This window comes from Drosophila serrata, unplaced genomic scaffold, assembly GCF_035046125.1.
Source record: "Drosophila serrata isolate PLE 108 unplaced genomic scaffold, ASM3504612v1 contig_293, whole genome shotgun sequence".
NCBI lineage: Eukaryota > Metazoa > Arthropoda > Insecta > Diptera > Drosophilidae > Drosophila > Drosophila serrata.
In genome coordinates this window covers 3129949-3147568 of record NW_028257191.1, presented here as the reverse complement: position 1 = coordinate 3147568, position 17620 = coordinate 3129949, and the positions used below count along the sequence as shown (strand labels likewise).

Below are 17620 nucleotides of genomic sequence, written 5' to 3'. Positions count from 1 at the left end.
CTACTATTCGATAATTGTGGTACTTTATTGCTGATTGATTGGTGATTGATTACGGTCTAGAGATCTTGTTTGAAAGACACAAGTGTGATCAGAACTCGAACGGGAACTGGAAAAGACAGGATCTTTTTCGTATTCTTGTTTCGTTCTTTTTAGCGTTTCAGCCTCATGACAGTTTATGATAGAATCGGGGTGCCGCAGCTGCTTACTTGCTACTTAGTTATGCCTACAACTACGTTTAAGTAACGTTAAGACAGGGCCGTAAGCAAGTCCTCCGTTCCGTAAACCGGGCAACCGGAATTTGGACCCCGGAGCTGACTACGGCGATCTCTAAACTAAGGTTTAATGCGCAGAAGCCATCGCCTGTGACTTGCTACTCAATACTTAGGGCTACACACGGTTAGACGGTTCGCCGATGCGTGGTTCTTTCATTCGCTGGATGGGTTCGTCCTTTCAATGACTTGTGGTGGCGGCCTCTGATTGAAACCCCTCAGCCTCGGTAACCAGGGCGTATTCGAGAATAACGCGGCCTTCCTTGTACCTGCAGGAGTTTCAAATTATAAGTTAGTAACCGTTTTAAACTGATACAACCAAGATTGGAGCATGGTTGCAAGCAAAAAGTGCGTTTCCGCTGCTTAGTCACACACTACGCCAGCAGAAAACTTTCTCGCAAGATAGGATAGGCTTTATATAGAAATTGGACGACTTTAGGACTCGACACAACTGATTAAAGTTTGTGTGGAGTTTGGCAACACATTTTGTCATTGACTGACTAGATTTCTATCATATTTTCTAATTATTGTTAACTTTAGCAAGTGTTTCTATATATTCTGGTGGACCTAGTGCGTAACTGAAGCTTAACATCACAGCATTGTTTAGCTCCAAGCTTTGGGTTGCCAGGTTAAACTCACTTTTGCGATTCCTCGGTGGCGAACTCGTACATCCAGCCCAGCTTGGCGCCGCAGTTCTTGCACATGACATCGCGCACCATGTGCCGGCCTGTGAGCATCACCCGCTCCTGGATGTTGCTGAAGGTCAGGTTCACCACACGCTTGAACAGATATGCGCGTCCTGGAACAATACCAAGGTCAAAAAGACAGTGATTGAGGATGCATTGCATAATCTCTCTAACGGATGTATTTTACCCGTGGCGCCCGTGAAGCGTGTGCTAATCAGCTGGCTGCGGTTGGTCAGATTCGTGTGGCATTGGGCGCAATTGAAGAGCTTAAGGCCTCCGAGATGCTCCAGAAAAATGCGTCCCATTGTGTTCCCTCTCGCTCTGCGACCTCTGCCTCTCTCGCTCGCTCGTTGGCTCTGCCCCTGTGTGCTGTGCGTGTGCGGGCGATGAGTGTGTATGGGTCTAGGTGTGTGCGTGTATGAGGAGTCGAGTTCCTTTGTTCCTATGAGGGAATAATGCGGGGATTACTTTTGGGCCTTGTAACACTCCTCCTTATCTCTTAACTGCTACGCTTTTGTTTTGGACTCCCCTCAACAATTGCGTTTCCACTGACAGAAGTGCAGCCACAACAGCTGCCCATCTGTTTCCAGGTGCAGTTGGTGGCATCGAGGTCGTAATTAGGCTAACTTACGCACTTGCAATCCGATAAAGGTCACCGAATTAGGTTTTAGAAATAGATGATAATGCGACGCTTGCAAAAATAAAATCAACAAACGCAGTGGAATGCTTTCTAGGGTTGTCGCTGTGTTCTCCGATATCGATACACAAAATATCGGACATCATAATGGTTAGGGATGGAGAATAGAATATCGTCAAACTACGAAGATTTCGTAAGCTATTTATTACTTCAAATAAGTTATATTTACTTCGTGTAGGGTTTAACATTATTAAAGAAATGCTTAAGGGAACAAAGTTTACTACAGACAGCAAATTAAGCAAGGCTAATTATAGTTTAAGTATATAAGTAACAAACGTCAAACTATTTGTTATTTTATTTAGCCAAGACCACCATTTGAAGAAAAGTATTTATTTAACAAAGTGAACGAAAATCAAGCCACCTATTATCATTACGATTGTGTTGGCACCCTAGAAAACTATCGATAACACGTGTCCGGCCAGCCCTGAGCGCAACAGCTGATCGCTACACGTGATTGGAGCTGTTGTTGCAGCTGTCGGCTCTCTATTGTTGTTGTTGTTGCTGTTGCGTGTCCGAGTTGCCTTTCAAAAGTTAAAATTTAACTAAACATAAAAAACGAACATGCGTGTACACTTTTAAAGCCATACCCCCGCTCCACCGTAACTTCGCACAACCCGGAACTACCTCAAACCGCAACAGCAACTGGATCCGCAACCGGATCCGCAAGCGCATCTTTTGGACACCTGAGGAATATGGCTGGACCGCTGCTGACGAAGGTCTTCTAACAACAACAAAACAATAACAAGCGGGACACAGACGTGGACATTGCCTTCAGGACTCCATGCAATCGCTGCGCTGCTGTTCGGCCCGCGGCCTCCTGCTCTCCAGCGCCGTTCGCGGCTCAAGTCCGCGCAGTCTTCGCATCAGTTGGCCCCGGAGGAGCGGTGTTGGTGGCGGTGAAACAACACCAGGAGCTGGTGTTGGAGCCGGAGTGGGAGCTGGCACAGCAGGAGCCCTGCAAAAGCTACGCGAGTTGCATGCAATTGCGTTTAGCAGCCGCTTCCTGCTCTTTACCAATGTGGGCATCTCACTGACGCTCAGCTGTGTGGGCGATGTGCTCGAACAGCATTTTGAGATCTATTGCAAGGAGATCGAACGCTTCGAGTCCACCCGCACCGCCCACATGGCAATTAGCGGTGTGACGGTGGGCGTGATATGTCACTATTGGTACAAAATGCTGGACAGGCGGATGCCCGGTCGCAGCATGCGTGTGGTGGCCAAGAAGATTGTGCTCGACCAGTTAATCTGTTCGCCCATCTACATCTCTGCGTTCTTTGTCACGTTGGGATTGCTGGAACGGAAGGACAAGCATGAAGTGTGGGAGGAGATCAAGGAGAAAGCCTGGAAGCTCTACGCCGCCGAATGGACCGTGTGGCCAGTGGCGCAGTTCGTCAACTTCTACTGGATACCCACGCACTACCGCATCTTCTATGACAACATCATCAGTCTCGGCTACGATGTCCTCACCTCCAAGGTGAAGCACAAGCAGTCACATCCGCACCTCAAGAAGCTACCCTAGCCCTACGCCACGCTCTGCCTTATTTTTTTAACTATTTATTTCAAAGCCCAACTCCTTGTAAATATAGACGAGTCAATGTTGTACAGACCAAGCAATTGTCTGAGTGTTGTTATTAAGATCCGACAATCTGTTCCGGTTATTTTAAGCCAATAACCAGTTGTTATAAAGGACTACCTGCCAGTCAGATCTCCGTTGAGGGATGCGGGTGCAGCAGCGGGAAGCCCGTGCCATCTCTCGTTGCGATGACGCACATCAGAATCAGAATCTCGGTACGATGGCGATAAGAGTTTCCCTCTAGCAACAGCCCCGGTTTTCGCTGATGGCAAACAGGCGATGTCAGTGATTGGAGGCATTACCGTGCCAGGCCAGGCCCACCTTCTGCGTCTCCTTTCCACCTGATAAGCTCTGCTTGGCAGCCACTTCAGAATTTTGCGGCATATTAAAAATAAATCGGGGAACAGCTCGAAAATACGTAGCTATAAATATAGATGGAGGGACACGTGAGGCTTTCCGCACGAGAGACTTGACTTTCAAAGATTCTAACTGAAATCAATCTTACTCCCCTTGCTAATTGGCAAATATAAGTAAATAAATAATAATGAATCGATAATTAAGAGCAAGCTAATGAAAATACAAATAAATTAAGTAATGATGATCAATAATATGATGAGAATCATAAAGTAATTTAAGAACTATAAGCTGTTAGATACTATTTCAATGGTATTAATGACCAAAGTGTTTTGTATTATATCTAACTTAAGTAGAAGATAGATAATCTTGACTTTTATTAGTTTAGCTTTATCATATCCCGAAATACTTTGGCCATACGTCATCTCTCCAAAAACTCTGCAACACTTCTTTTATATAGCTTTTATATAGAATTTATATAGTATATAGATCCCGTTCCTTCCTCCATATCCATTAATGACATGAGCAGCTGCCTAAGCTCTTATCTCGTTGAGTTTGCTTTTCATTTCAACAGCGTTTAATTAGAATCGTGCTTGACATTGATAATGAAAGTTGCCAAAAAAATAAAAAAAGCCACGACATATGAAGGTAGGAATCAGCAAAGACTCGGTCTCAATGCCATGTGGATGGCAACGAAATCGAGTTCCTTGGGAGCGTAAAAATACCAAGTCTCTTCTCTCATCTATTCCAATGTATTTCGCGTTCGATTTATTTGATTTTTGCTTAATTTTCGAATATATGTATTTGTGTCTGGCCCGGCGGTTTCACAAACAAAAAACGAATATAAGAAAATACCAGTCCCTGGTACCTTTTCGAACCAGTTTTATTTTTTTCTTCTTTAGCTCAGAAGATTAATTTTTAGCTTAGGTAGCGAGACTTAATCTTGTTTGTTTGAGACCTTTTTAAAAAAAAAATAAATAAATAAATAAATATAACAAGAAAGAAATAATAAGAGAAGAAAATAAGCTACATTTGAGAAATCAAATCATTAAAAATCTATCATTACTAAGCCAAAAATGCATTAATTTTAATTCGGAAAGCAGTTCTTTGTTAGTTTTTAGTAGGTTAATAAATCTGCATACTCAATTTAAAATTTAAAAAAAATTTAAATTTTTGAAAATTTTAGCGATGTAAGCCCTTTCCTTTTTTTGAAAAAATTTAAAACTAAAAAAAAAATGTTAGTTTTCTGCCGGAGATAGCTAGAGAGATTCGCCTGTTGATGCTGATCAAGAATATATATGATTTATAGGATCGGAAATGACTGCTAAACTTCGTTTTAAGCTTTTTAAATTAGAAAAATTAGTTTACAGGCTTTCTTAAAAAAACCTTTTAAAGTTTGTATAGTACTTCTTCTATATTTGGTTTGGTGTATTTTTAGAATTTACATTTCCTAATGTATTTACTTTTAGGGAAGTTTTAGAATAAATCTTGTTTATTTATTATTATTTATACACTATGGCGTTCTGAAAATACCAGAGATTCAGGAACATCATAAATTATAACGTCATCTTAAAATATTTCTTTTTAAATGGAATAAAATAGAAGCTTCGATGAGATAGCAACACTTTGAATTTCACATGTTTGTGCATACATGGCGTATACGTAATGTGTAAAACAGTGGAAAGATAGTTGTCGTAAACAGAAGAGTTTTCTTTAGGTTCTATATCAATATTGGTAATAAAAACATCATTTTCTCGACAAGTTCTTAATGCTTGCATGTTTTCAACATACATATCTGGTGACGCACTGCGTCATCTGTCACTATACTTGAGATAATCCACTCCCACCGCTTAGAGCTCTGGGATTGGTTGGATTTCAGGGCTCGTCCGTCCGCTTGTATTCTCGCAGCAAAGATAAATATGTATAAAAATACATAAAATACATAAACATATGCAGAAAATTCAAATACACATGGAGAAAAATGTGAAGAGTCTTCTTTCTTTGGACTCAAAATTAAGTTTTGTGCTTACCTCCAAAGTAGTTTGACTTTTTACTGTGTACGCGGGGGGCAAAGATATAGAGATATATGTACGTATATTCCGAGGCAGGTTATATAAACTAGCGACGGGGTCGGGCTGAGAGCGGGATCCGCCAGTGGAGAGCAACACACGCTGGCTTTCGCAAAAGAGTCAGAGTCGCGACGGGCAAAGAGCGCACAGTAATTTACGCAACCGGCGGCAGAACAGGTGCCATGGCACCCATACACACATTAGGCACTGTGCTCGTACTCGTCCATGGAGAGATCTCTGCTGGTATTTGGTGTATTTTGTGTCTATGTATATAGCATTTAAATTGGACACTTGTGGACGACGATCTGGCACTCTGACGGTGGGGCGCCTTTGTTTGACTGATTGACTCTCTGCCAACTAGGCACATTTTATTTGTTGTTGTGTTGCTGTTTATTTTTTTACATATTTATTTCTTTATAATTCGAGTGCGCCGGGCCAGGCCACGCGCAAGTAAATTGCTACTCCGCCACTCGCCGCCACAAAGGTGGCATAAATTCAGAGATTTGTTTAAAAAATAGATGATCAACTTGTTGGTTACCCGTCCCGTGGAAGGGTATTATAGAAAATATATGGCCCAAAAGTATGCTTTAATTTCAGGCAGCTAAGGGATGTCCCGTATTTCATGGGAAGGATTTAATATTAATATTTAAAAGCATACATTTGCGATAATATTTAAAAAACTAAGTTATATTATAAATATAATAACTTTTTAATATATTTAAATAGTTGGTATTTATATCTAAGAGTTAAATAGGAAGTAGTTTTAAACCTAGAGTTTGAAAAGACTTCATTTTAATATATTTTTATGCTGAATTACTTTAATTAATTCTTATAAATTGTATATTCATACATCTTCTTCCCTTTTAAGACCTTATATACCCTCATAATACCCTATAAGTGTCGTATGGCAGCAACAAAAGCCGGCCAAAATGTAAGAGCTTCATAACAAAAAAGCACACAATCTTGAACTAAACGAGTGTACGTATGAGAGGAGAGCATAAACAAGAATTTATTTATATAGGTATGTTTGTATTGTATGTATATATATAGTTTCTGGCATATTCTTTTTGTTCCCTTTTTATATTTTTTTCATCGACTTGGAGAGCCACACGTGTCGCTGACTGGGCGGTAATACCTTCTCCAATATCATTATTACCACACCCACAGATCTCAGTGACTCCTTTCTGGGGGATTTTCTTTTACCAAAGCAAAAGGGGGGCTCGTCCCGGGCACGCGACTCACTCAAGCCATAAAAAACCATAAAGACCGATCGTTAAAAGATCGTAAAGCGTTATGATTGCGATTTTATAAGTTTTTATAACCTTGCAGGGTATCACAATTTCAGTCAGAAGCGTAAAAGGCTATGAAGGAGTCATTTCCGACCCTATAAATTATATATATTCTTGATCAGCATTAACAGCTGAGTTGATCTAGCCATGTTCGGTTGAAAAACAAAATTTTGAAATTTTTTTTCAAAAAAATATAAGGGGGATAGGTTACATCGTTCAAATTTTCAAAAACTGGCAAAAATTTTAAATTTTAAATTGAGTATGCAGATTTATTTACCTGGCAAAAACCAACATAGGAAAGTTTTCCGAATTGAAAATAAGTAATTTTTGGTTAAGTTATGACCGTTTTAAATGCGGCACCTGATCCTTTTTCAAACTGTAAGGGTATATAAAGTTCGGCTTACGAATTTATCTTCCTTTCTTACTTATTTTCCATTTTGTTATCATGTTCCATGTTATTCTATTCTTATTCTTAATCTGCGGCAGCTCTCGTCCCCAACCTTGAAAAAGCTTAAGCAATTTCTGAAGATCGACCAGTGAGGGTGGAGAAAAAAAGTATATAGAATCAATTAGAGAGATAGTCGAGGCAGCTGGTAAACAGCAGAAATTCTCTTCTTTTTTTTATTTGCACTGCTATTTGGCTATTTTTGAATGCCAAAGATCGACAGTGAAAATCTTTAGACGGCCGTCGAGACCTTGGGCAGTAAAAAATATATACCGAGATGCGGACAAGAAAATAAGGAAAGCTCGCGTAAGCAAATAAATCACTTGCCAGAGCGCCCACGATTTTTGGGCATCATAAATATCCAGTCTATATATATTATGTGTACCATACGGATTTCCATAGGAATGGCCCAAAAAATGAAGCCATAAATTCGGGGCAAGGGAGTGATTTATAAAGGGATCATAAGAGTATAGGAATTTTTATTTTGTTAGTATTACAAAAACAAAAGGCTTATTCTTATGGATCTCGAGCGGACCCGGTCCTGACCCTTCTTTAGACTTCAATTAAGCCATATTTTATACATTCAAAAGCTAGTTTTAATGAGTATAAGTTAAGGCCGATCAGAGAAACCATATGGAAACCATAGAGCTCTTTTCCTTAAGTAGAAATTCATACTAAATGCTAAAAACCAGATACTTACTATTCCCTGTTAAATTAAAAGCAAATACTGGGTACAAAACCTAACCAGTTCCCCCTATTTAAGCTCTATCTTTCCTCTATGACTAAAGAACCTCTTAATTTGGCAACTTTCAAATGATAAAAATAAATAACTGCCTAATAAATGTCGCAATAAATGCGAGAGATGCGTAAAAAGCCGTTCGCTGGCTTTCGGGAAATGCAAATAAATCTGGGAAATTACTTCGCTTTGACATCCGGATTCATATATCCCCCGAGGATGACTTGCGTATCCCGTAATCAGACCGACGAGTGACTAAAAGGCGTTATCAGTGTTGTTTTGGCCGTGAATAATTTGTCAGGAGGTGTGGTAAACGATGACCAGGACGGATCGGGGATTGGGTATTTGGGGGGGGGGGACAGTATCTCTCTGGCGATAAAACCGATCGCGATCATGTGCTTCTGTTTTGCCGCTTCTGCCCCTGTATCTGTATCTGTATCCGTATCTGTATCACGGTTTTATCTCTGCTGCTGCTGCCCAGTGACAGCCAAAGCCCCGGAAACGTGTATCTTGTGATCGCCAGAGGAGGGAGTGGCCGTCCGTGCTGGAGGAGGTAGCTGATATTAGCTGATACTAGCTATAGCTATATATATTTTCATTTTCGGGGGGAGGCGTGTGCCGCGCCCGCTCCGATCTCTGACGTCAATGGAAAGGAAGATCCATCAGCTGACTAAGGAAATTAGAAATTCACTTATTTGTTATCGATGAATATTTTAAAGGCATATAAATCTATTAGATAAACATATCCCTAAGTATGCATTTCCATGTCTTATTACCGACTTTGATCTCTGAGCGAGACGGTGGCATGAAAAACGTTTGTGAATATGTTGAATATTTGGCGTTAAGTATCGGAACTGGTCATCCGATTGGAACTGCGTCGTTTGGGGAACCCTTTACCCCCCGCCAATGATTTTGGATCGGAATTGAAATCAGAATCGAAATCGTATTGAGTTCCCTGGCAGCGGAGTGTGTTGAGCGGTGGAAGCGGGTGCCACCATTCCAATTACCTCGACACAGTTGGTCGCGATTAAAGTGTTGCTTGGTTTTTGACGTCACAAGTTGCAGTGACAGTGGGTCTTCTGCCCCTGATCCCTTCCATTAAGTGCGTAATTTTTCGAATTTAAGAATTCCCTAATGAACTTAATGGCGACTCTGTAATCGAGTGGGATAAATTTGTCGAAAATATTTACGAAAATCCAACAAACAGGCAACGAGAGCATCTCGGATGACGCGCTCAACTGTCGAGTGACTGTCAAGGCAGCGAAAACAAATTCTCGCAGAAAGTCAGCAAAACAATAACAATGACAGAATAACGATTGTAACGAACAAAACAAGTCGAAGCAAAAAAAAATATATAAATATGACCACAGGGCGACAGGGGGTTAAGGCAAGCATATTGCGCATACGCCGCGTGGTGCGCCATGAAGTCCGATACTCACAGGCGGGTGCGAGGCAATAGGGACCAACTATTCGAATAGTGACCATAACGACTAGCACTAGAAATAATAAATAAAAAGGAAATATAGTGTTTTCTATAATCTATTTAAAATAAAATATTGGAATCATTACCAAGGAATAAGCAGCTTAGTTTTATTATTAAATTCTTCCTTACTCCCTTTAATTACAGATCGAAAGCTATTTTATATTTTTGCTACAAGTGTAACTAATATTTTGCAATGAATTGTATGTACCTTCATCTGTGCTTGTATCTGTATTGGTGTCTGGGGCCCGTTTCAGGCGAACGGGCCTCCAAAACGCATACAAAAAAACACACAGACACGAGTGCGGAGAGCAAGATACGAGACACACCTCTTTATCACACACACACACACACACACATAGATAGAGGTATTGCGTCCTTGATCGTGCACAAAAACAATGTAAGCAGTGTAAGCAGTGCAGCAGTTCAATGACTTTTGCTCTCGTTTCAACCGTTAAGATATGTAATTATAATGTAATATGGATAGGTACATACATAGGTTCCGCCCCTTTATTTCTCTCAGTGAGCGACACCTTGACTTGTTATTGTTTATCTTTTGGCTAGTTACGTGCTTCGCTGGAAATCGTTTATCAAGTTGTTTTCGCCAGATTCTGTTTCCCAGTTTTTTTGTTGTTGTTTTCGATCGCTCGAGGGCAAAGAATAATAAATTATAAGGACGAATGTCCGTATTTTCCCCAAACAACATTATTTACAAAGCTTAAAACTCTGAAGTATCTCAAAAATTATTAAAACTTTGCTTTAAATATAATGGTTTTTAAAAAATAATTTAATTTGAGATTCTAAAACCATTATCTTACTACTTCTTTTGTACTGTGTATATCCCTTCGCTCTCTTTGCCTTGAACTAAATAGCAATGGAATATGGAGATCCTGATGGCAAAGAGAAAAAGAGACGACCAACTGAAGGTCGCCCACTACAACAACTGGCGGATGACCTAGTGACCAGAAACCCAGGGAGAGATAGAGAGCGAACGACACACATTACAACTGGTCACCGGGTGACCGAGTGGGATGGCGAGCCCCCGCCCTCACTTATCCATTACCCATCTCGCTCCAGCTTGCGTACATTGACATTGAAAAGCTAGCAGAGGAAAATGATGAAGAAGAGGAAGAAGAAGAAGCAGAAGAAGCCGCTAATTTATTTGTTTATCAACCAGTTCAGCACCCGAAGAGCGAGAGAGGTACAGACTCGGAAAGAGCGAGAGGCGACTAGAAGGAGAGCGATGTAATGAGTTCCTAGCTCTTCCACACATCTCGCTCTTATCGCCCCGCTCTTAAGTTACGTGAAAAATCTTACAAGCTTATAACACTTACGAATTACCAACTTGATGCCTCTTATCAAGCGATCGTGATGCTGTTGATTTAGATATTGCATCAGCCAGGATTAGAGGGGGATTTCGCTTCCCAAATCCATGTTTTTCACAATCTCCTAAATACACACACACGCTTGCATGCGCTATCGCTGCTGTGTGTCAAGAGATGCAGCCCGTTATCAGTTGGGAAACTACAGTCAGGAAGAAAACAGGAAAACAGGAAAATAAAAAATCTAAAGGGAAACGTGCACGTCATCTTGCGGCTGTAAAACACACACAAGCAGTTTTCCCCACACATTTTCCATTCATTTATTTTTTTTTTTGCGTGGTAAAAAAGCGGTGAAGAATATCGAATGATTTCAGGCAGGTAGCGGCAGAAGAAAAAAAAAAAACTAAGAGCATAAGGAAGAGGCGAAGAAAGTGACAACTGATAACATGTGTGCCCGGCGCAAGAAATTCCCCAAATTAAATATCCTGCCGACTGCCGAAAGAAATTAATCGATAAATGATTAATATTCAGAACCAAAAATGCAACTTAAGCTTGTTTTGAGCCCAAAGAAATGGAAAGTTTTTAAAGAATTCGATATTGGGCTTTAAAAATTCTATGTATTGAAAAGGAACAAATCAATTTGGCTGTTTTTAAAACATGTTTTAGTGCGGTACAGGAACTATTCGACTATATAATGGATTGCATATAGAAAATATATAGATATCGGCTGGTAATGGAAAAGTACACACGCTCGAGCGGCGCAAACAAAGAACTAGAACCAGAAGAGAAACCGTCCGAAAATTCCAAAACTCAACTCGAAGCAAACATGTCAGAAAGGAAAAAAAACGACAAATAATTGCCCGAAATTGTCGAGGCAAAAACAAAAAAGCCTGCTAAAAAAACGAGAATAAAAAAATGCCCGCCGAAATCGGCAATCGCTGCGCCCAAATAAGTATGCGCAGCCCATGGGGGGCATACGCCGCTCCACCTACCCACTAACACCCCCTCGAACCCCACCCCCACACGAAGACCGAAGCGATCGATCACGAAGCAACACGAACAAGAGCCGAAATCGGCTTGCTTTAAGGGAGTGACCGAAAAAAAACATTCGATTTTCGGCAACTTACATTTTGGCTACACTGTAAAAATAATTTTACGATACAAACCGTTTCGAAAATAAATAAATATATATGTATACTTATCAGTAACTAAGAAAAGAAATACTGCAATTTAAAACAATGATTTATTTATTATTTGGCTTACGAATTTAATTATTCAATATACTATTTTGTATACTGGAGTCGGTCTAATAATGTTTGTGTTGGCTTAAAAAACAAAGGGATTCTATAAATTAATTAGTTAAATCGGTTTTTATTTAAATAAATTATTATTAAAGTCACTGCACCCCGTCTGCTCATTTGTAAAGTATTTATAAAAATAATCGTAATCAATATGTAGGTTTATTTTCAATATTTAAACAGGTGATGATCTATAGATTTTAACAAAAACTGAAGCGTCAGCTTATTTTTGTTAATTTTACCAGTCATATTCGCCGGAGCATTGTACATATTTAAATAGCAATAAACAAAAAAAAATTAATAAAAAAAAAAGAGAGCTTTAATTTTATATCTCCCCCAGCGATCTTTTCAACTTTTCTAGCGCAGTGTACGTCGCTCTCCGGCTCGCTCGTCCGCCCGCTCTCTTAGCGGCCATTCCTGCGCCGCTCTCTTAAAAATGGCGCTGGGACGAACGGTAAACGGGGCAACAATCGTACGACACACACGCACACAGGCGCGCGCCAAGAGCTATACATAGAGGAGCGCGCGGCGGCAGAGCTCATTTCTTGCAGAGACTTCGTGCCGTTCAGATCGAGTGAAAGGCAGAAAAGAAAGCAATCGAAGCCAGATCGAATCACCGAGTGAAAGACAACCATTTTTTTACTGTGCAAAGTGCAGTTCGCTCCGCCAATTACAACATCACACACAACATCGGCATTAATCGGTTCGCGAAAGTGCGGCAACAAAGTGCAAGTGCAAGAGGCGCCCCAAGAGCGAGAGGCGAAGAGCAACGAAGAGAGTTGAGAGTCTGCAAGAGCAGAACACGCAAACGGCAAAGAAAGTTACACTGAAAAACCCATCAAGATGACGACCAAAATGGCTATCAACGCAAAGGTTTGTAATCAAAATTTATAAAAAGAATTCGAATACCAAACATTACTATCTCGCTTCGCCGCTGTTTCCAAGCAACGACGAAAATAAAGCTAAAATCTCGACAAGTTAGCAACAGACCAAAAATTGGAATATTATGAATATATGCAAATCACGGCGGCGTTCGCTTCATTTGTTTATCAACGCGCGACAAAATTAAAAGAAATAATAAAAGAAAAACTATAAATAAGAGTTCCCAAATTCCGATTTTGAACTTGAGATAAAAGAAACTGATCAGAAATAGACGTATTCTTTGAATGATAAGCTTCTAATTTTATTTAAGAAGTTACAAGCTTAAAATGTTTCAAAATTTATTTTAATTTTGATTTAAAAATCTGATACAAAAATTGTAAACTTTAAAATAATACGTTTTTGATTTATTATCAATAAATTTGAAAAGAAAAGTTCATAAACTTAAAAATGATACGTTTTTGATGTATTATATTTCTATTTCTTTAATTTCGAAACTTGTATACGTTCTATTCGGTATTAGTTATAAGTTAGACAAGTTCTTAAGCTTATTTTTATAGTCAACTTGTTCTTAATTTAACAAAGTTTTTAATGCTTTTAATGTCAAACTTTTCCATAACTTTAACCACTGGTCTTGGCCTTTTAGACACAGACACTATTTCCGAACAACCTGCCACGCTCCCAGCTCCAGACCACTTATAAATAGAACCCATTAATGTTTTATTTTGGACATTTATGGCTCGTCGTTATCGCACTGCCCCCTTATTCCACATTTCCCCCGATCCCAATCCCTCGCAGTTGTCAGATAAGCTTCCCCTGAATGGGCAGACATGTAGACGACACATTCGATTCTTCTGTGGCGCCCAATTTTCAACGGGTTTTCTCGACTCTAAATAATAAATAAATCTAGTTCGGTATTTCGTTATTTTTTGGCTGATGCAATGCCGACCAGTGGTGACAGCATTTCGGACAGCTTGAGTTAGTTAATTTTTGGCTTAGTTGATAGTTTGGGGCGATTTCATCAGCCACCACGATCCGCCAAGGAGACCGGAGATCAGATCGGCATCAGCAAAATATTTAAAATACGGTAGTTGATTAGCTTTTGCCGGAACGGAATCTAAACTGCTGACTCTCGTCTGACCCGGAATGTAGACTATAGCTTCAAACTCTGGGGGTTACATCAGTCCAAACCCCACCAACAAGATCGTCTGCCTTGCAAATTGGAATTAATGAATGTGCAAATCATTTTCGGAGGTCCGAAGACAACGCTTTCGGGTCTAGACCCCCAAAATTAGCATACCATCATTTAATGAGAAGCAAAGATTAATTGCCTTACTTTTAGCTGAACTCGAAGTTCATAAGTATTTAACTACAAATTAGAAAAGAAATAAGCAAATATATTTTTACTTCTTTCCCTGCAGGATATTTTCCGCAACCAGCATCGCCTGATCCGCTTCATCGAGAAGTCCATCCGGCTGTGCAGCAACCAGTCACTGAAGACCGCCCAGCAGCATCAGCAAAAGTCGACGGCCGACTTCCAGATCACTGCCTCCGTGGACACACAGTATGCCAGCGGTACCCCAGAGCCCATTAAGCATGACAAGGATCTGGGCCATCAGTTCCGTGCCTCCCAGCTCTCCGTGCGCTTGGCCGCTCCAGAGCAGCTGCATGCCAAGCCGGACAATGACGAGGAGCTGGGCTTTGGACGTCTCTTTACCGACCACATGTTGAAGATCTACTACCACAAGAGCCTAGGTGGATGGCAGCGACCAGAGATTACGCCGCTGGAGAACCTGGTCATGCACCCGGCCGCCAAGGTGCTGCACTACGCCGTTGAGGTAAGTCTATTCTGGAGCATTCCCCACTATAGTTACTTACGACTGATTCGAACCAATATCGGGTGTTGTTTTCGCGAGTTCATGAAAAGTATGTTTACATACGTGACTCTCGACTCTCGAGCTAGTCGCTGTAAGTGAACCCCCAATCCGCGCCTCCCCGTAATCCATAATCCGTTAACCATAATCTCTGTCAACAACAACGAGTCGCACGTGTGGCCCAAGTACTGACGTCATGCGGTTTATATATATATATATATATAGTATATGTAGTATTCAAGTCGTATGGACAGAATCCGAATCAAGATTACAGTCATCCGACTGTTGTCAATGCTGCCAAGTGGTCTTATCACTTACTTAAATCCCATTTCGAATCTGATTGCATTGCAGCTCTTTGAGGGCATGAAGGCGTACCGCGGCGTCGACGGCAAGATTCGCATTTTCCGGCCGGACATGAATATGAACCGCATGAACCTGGCCGCCCAGCGATCCGGTCTGCCCACATTCGAGGGCCCCGAATTCGTCAAGTGCCTGTCCCGTCTTTTGTCCATTGACTCCGAGTGGGTGCCACACACGGATACCGCCAGCCTGTACATACGTCCCACGCTGATTGGCATTGATGTGAGTAGTCCCGCAGCTGCCGAAATGTGAGATCCTGGAACTAACTAACCTATTCATCCCTTTTACAGCCCACTCTGGGAGTTGCCTCCTCTGACTCGGCCCTGCTTTACACAATCCTCAGCCCCGTTGGCAGCTACTTTAAGACAGGCTCCTCGGGCGCCGTTTCCCTCCTAGCCGATCCCAGCCATGTGCGTGCCTGGCCAGGCGGCGTTGGCAATCGCAAAATGGGCTCCAACTACGCACCCACCATCAATGTCCAGAAGGAGGCGGCAGCCAGGGGGCTGCAGCAGGTGCTGTGGCTATACGGCGAGGATCATCAGCTCACTGAAGTGGGTACCATGAACATCTTCATGTTCTATGTGAACGATCAAGGAGGTGAGTCCAAACCTAGCGAATGCCTTGCAACACATGTTCTGAAACGTATTTTTCTTTTCTCGTTTGCAGAACAAGAACTGGTTACCCCGCCACTGAGTGGCCTGATCCTGCCTGGCATTACCCGTGACTCCATCCTGCGCATGACCCGCCAATGGGGCAAGTTCAAGGTTTCCGAGGCCACCATCACCATGCCCCAAGTCTGCGAGCTGCTCAACCAGGGAAGGGTAAGTGTGCTCCCTGAAGATTTTTTTGCCTGCAGAGCCTAGATTTAATCGGAGTTTCTTTATCGTTTCAATAGCTGTTGGAGCTGTTCGGAGCGGGCACGGCGTGCGTGGTTAGTCCGGTGAACCGCATCAACTACCTCGGCCAGGATCTGTACATACCCACCATGGAGCAGGAGAAGCCTGTGCATGAGCTGATCCGCGACACCTTGACCGACATCCAGTACGGCAAGGTGGATCATCCGTGGTCTGTGGTGATTGACTAAGCTATGGCCCACTCTCTGTTATCCTGTAGATCCTGTATCCTGTAACCTATACCTTCCCCTCCCCCCTTACCCCTCCCGTACCGTGTATTAGTAGGATTTAGTTGCCAAGCGTTTTGTGGGTTTGCCAATGTGCTCGAATTTGTTTCGTTTGTTGTGCATTTATCTTTATCTGCATCTGTCTATATAATATTTAGCGTAGCGTAGTAAGTCCAGAATTCACTATATACGCCGCAATTTGGGCGATCGTATAAGTTGCATTTAAATGTGTATTTATTTATTTATATGTCAGGAATTCGAATTGTACATAATTCCCAACTTACCACGGTTCAATGTTAACGATTAGTGCCTTTATTCTCTTTATATTGTATCATATTTTAAGTTTTGTTTTTTTTTTCCTTATTCTTTTTTTATTTTTTTTTTCGTTTATTTTTTATGCATACTTTGTTTCTTTGAAGCTGTGTGCATGCTTATGAATCGTCTTATTGCGCTTTTACTTCCAAGCAGCGTCGACAGCAAAGCAAAATTACAAAAAAAAAAAAAAACAAGAGTTTAGTTAGGACATTTCGGAAATGGATAAAATATAGAAGGAGAGTAGTTTCAAAACAAAAAACAAGTTGAAAACGTACCGGAGGCGAATGCATTTATTAGTGAGTAAGTGATCGAGGTGTGTTCTTGGAGGTAAAAGCGGCAGAAGAGGAGCAGCAGTAGTCGGCGGCTGCGAGCTGTGACTAAAGCTAATCTATACCTGAACCTGTCAGTAGAACTTAGGACCTGTCAGTAGAACTTAGGACTATGTAAACCTAACCCCAACCGAATCAAGCTGTATACTATATGTACCACATTAGAAGTTAAATGAATCCATTTATTCCACGACGAATAAACGATGAGAACACAAATGGTTGTGTATATTTAATAATATTTTTTATAACTACAATTTATAAAAATAATATGTTGGTTTTGCTGTTAAAACGTAAATTTAAAAGAACTTAAATTAAAATTCACTAGATAATGTTGCTGGACAAATGCAGTTTGGCAAATGTTGAGCAACACCTGTGGGGTCTCTCAACGTACCGATGTTGCATGGTTGAGAAAGCACAGCAACTGTCTTTTAAGAAATGTTGCACATTTTTAAATACGTATTACCAGTGCTGCCCAATTTTACACGTTTGTCATAGTTTTGAACCGATCGGCCCTACAACGGCATC

The 17620-nt window shown here is 41.1% G+C and overlaps 3 protein-coding genes across 4 annotated transcripts; 2 read left to right on the top strand and 1 right to left on the bottom strand.

Annotated features, from left to right (window-relative positions):
- Position 1: 1 nt before the first annotated feature.
- Positions 2 to 1774, bottom strand: Ype (yippee zinc finger protein). Of its 2 annotated transcripts, none has more exons than XM_020952663.2 (4): positions 1587 to 1774; positions 1143 to 1397; positions 909 to 1068; positions 2 to 538 (listed from the first exon to the last, which is right to left on the bottom strand). In XM_020952663.2, the coding sequence occupies exons 2-4, from the start codon at positions 1258 to 1260 to the stop codon at positions 451 to 453; spliced, it is 366 nt and encodes a 121-aa protein (XP_020808322.1). In that variant the 5' UTR covers positions 1261 to 1397; positions 1587 to 1774; the 3' UTR covers positions 2 to 450. The 2 variants fall into 2 exon arrangements, with proteins under 2 accessions (XP_020808322.1, XP_020808323.1); XM_020952664.2 differs by having other exon boundaries at positions 1591 to 1729.
- A 10-nt stretch (positions 1775 to 1784) lies between these two features.
- On the top strand, positions 1785 to 3266 carry LOC110184210 (mpv17-like protein 2). The gene has a single exon (XM_020952657.2). It carries the CDS (start codon positions 2434 to 2436, stop codon positions 3169 to 3171), a length of 738 nt encoding a protein of 245 aa, XP_020808316.2. The 5' UTR covers positions 1785 to 2433; the 3' UTR covers positions 3172 to 3266.
- A 9292-nt stretch (positions 3267 to 12558) lies between these two features.
- Bcat (Branched chain amino acid transaminase) lies at positions 12559 to 17311 on the top strand. Its single transcript, XM_020952656.2, has 6 exons — positions 12559 to 13091; positions 14519 to 14935; positions 15323 to 15553; positions 15622 to 15928; positions 15998 to 16152; positions 16227 to 17311. The coding sequence occupies exons 1-6, from the start codon at positions 13062 to 13064 to the stop codon at positions 16413 to 16415; spliced, it is 1329 nt and encodes a 442-aa protein (XP_020808315.1). The 5' UTR covers positions 12559 to 13061; the 3' UTR covers positions 16416 to 17311.
- The last annotated feature ends 309 nt before the right edge of the window (positions 17312 to 17620 follow it).

What these genes read in the sequence shown, in the direction of transcription:
- LOC110184210 (XM_020952657.2), top strand. Translation starts at nt 2,434, where the DNA reads ATGCAATCGCTGCGCTGCTGTTCGGCCCGCGGCCTCCTGCTCTCCAGC.
- Bcat (XM_020952656.2), top strand. Translation starts at nt 13,062, where the DNA reads ATGACGACCAAAATGGCTATCAACGCAAAG. An exon ending in CCACGCTGATTGGCATTGAT is followed by an intron (nt 15,554 to 15,621) that starts GTGAGTAGTCCC and finishes TCCCTTTTACAG; the next exon opens with CCCACTCTGGGAGTTGCCTC. An exon ending in AGCTGCTCAACCAGGGAAGG is followed by an intron (nt 16,153 to 16,226) that starts GTAAGTGTGCTC and finishes TCGTTTCAATAG; the next exon opens with CTGTTGGAGCTGTTCGGAGC.
- Ype (XM_020952663.2), bottom strand. Translation starts at nt 1,260, where the DNA reads ATGGGACGCATTTTTCTGGAGCATCTCGGAGGCCTTAAGCTCTTCAAT. An exon ending in ACGCTTCACGGGCGCCACGG is followed by an intron (nt 1,069 to 1,142) that starts GTAAAATACATC and finishes GTATTGTTCCAG; the next exon opens with GACGCGCATATCTGTTCAAG. An exon ending in GCCACCGAGGAATCGCAAAA is followed by an intron (nt 539 to 908) that starts GTGAGTTTAACC and finishes AAACTCCTGCAG; the next exon opens with GTACAAGGAAGGCCGCGTTA.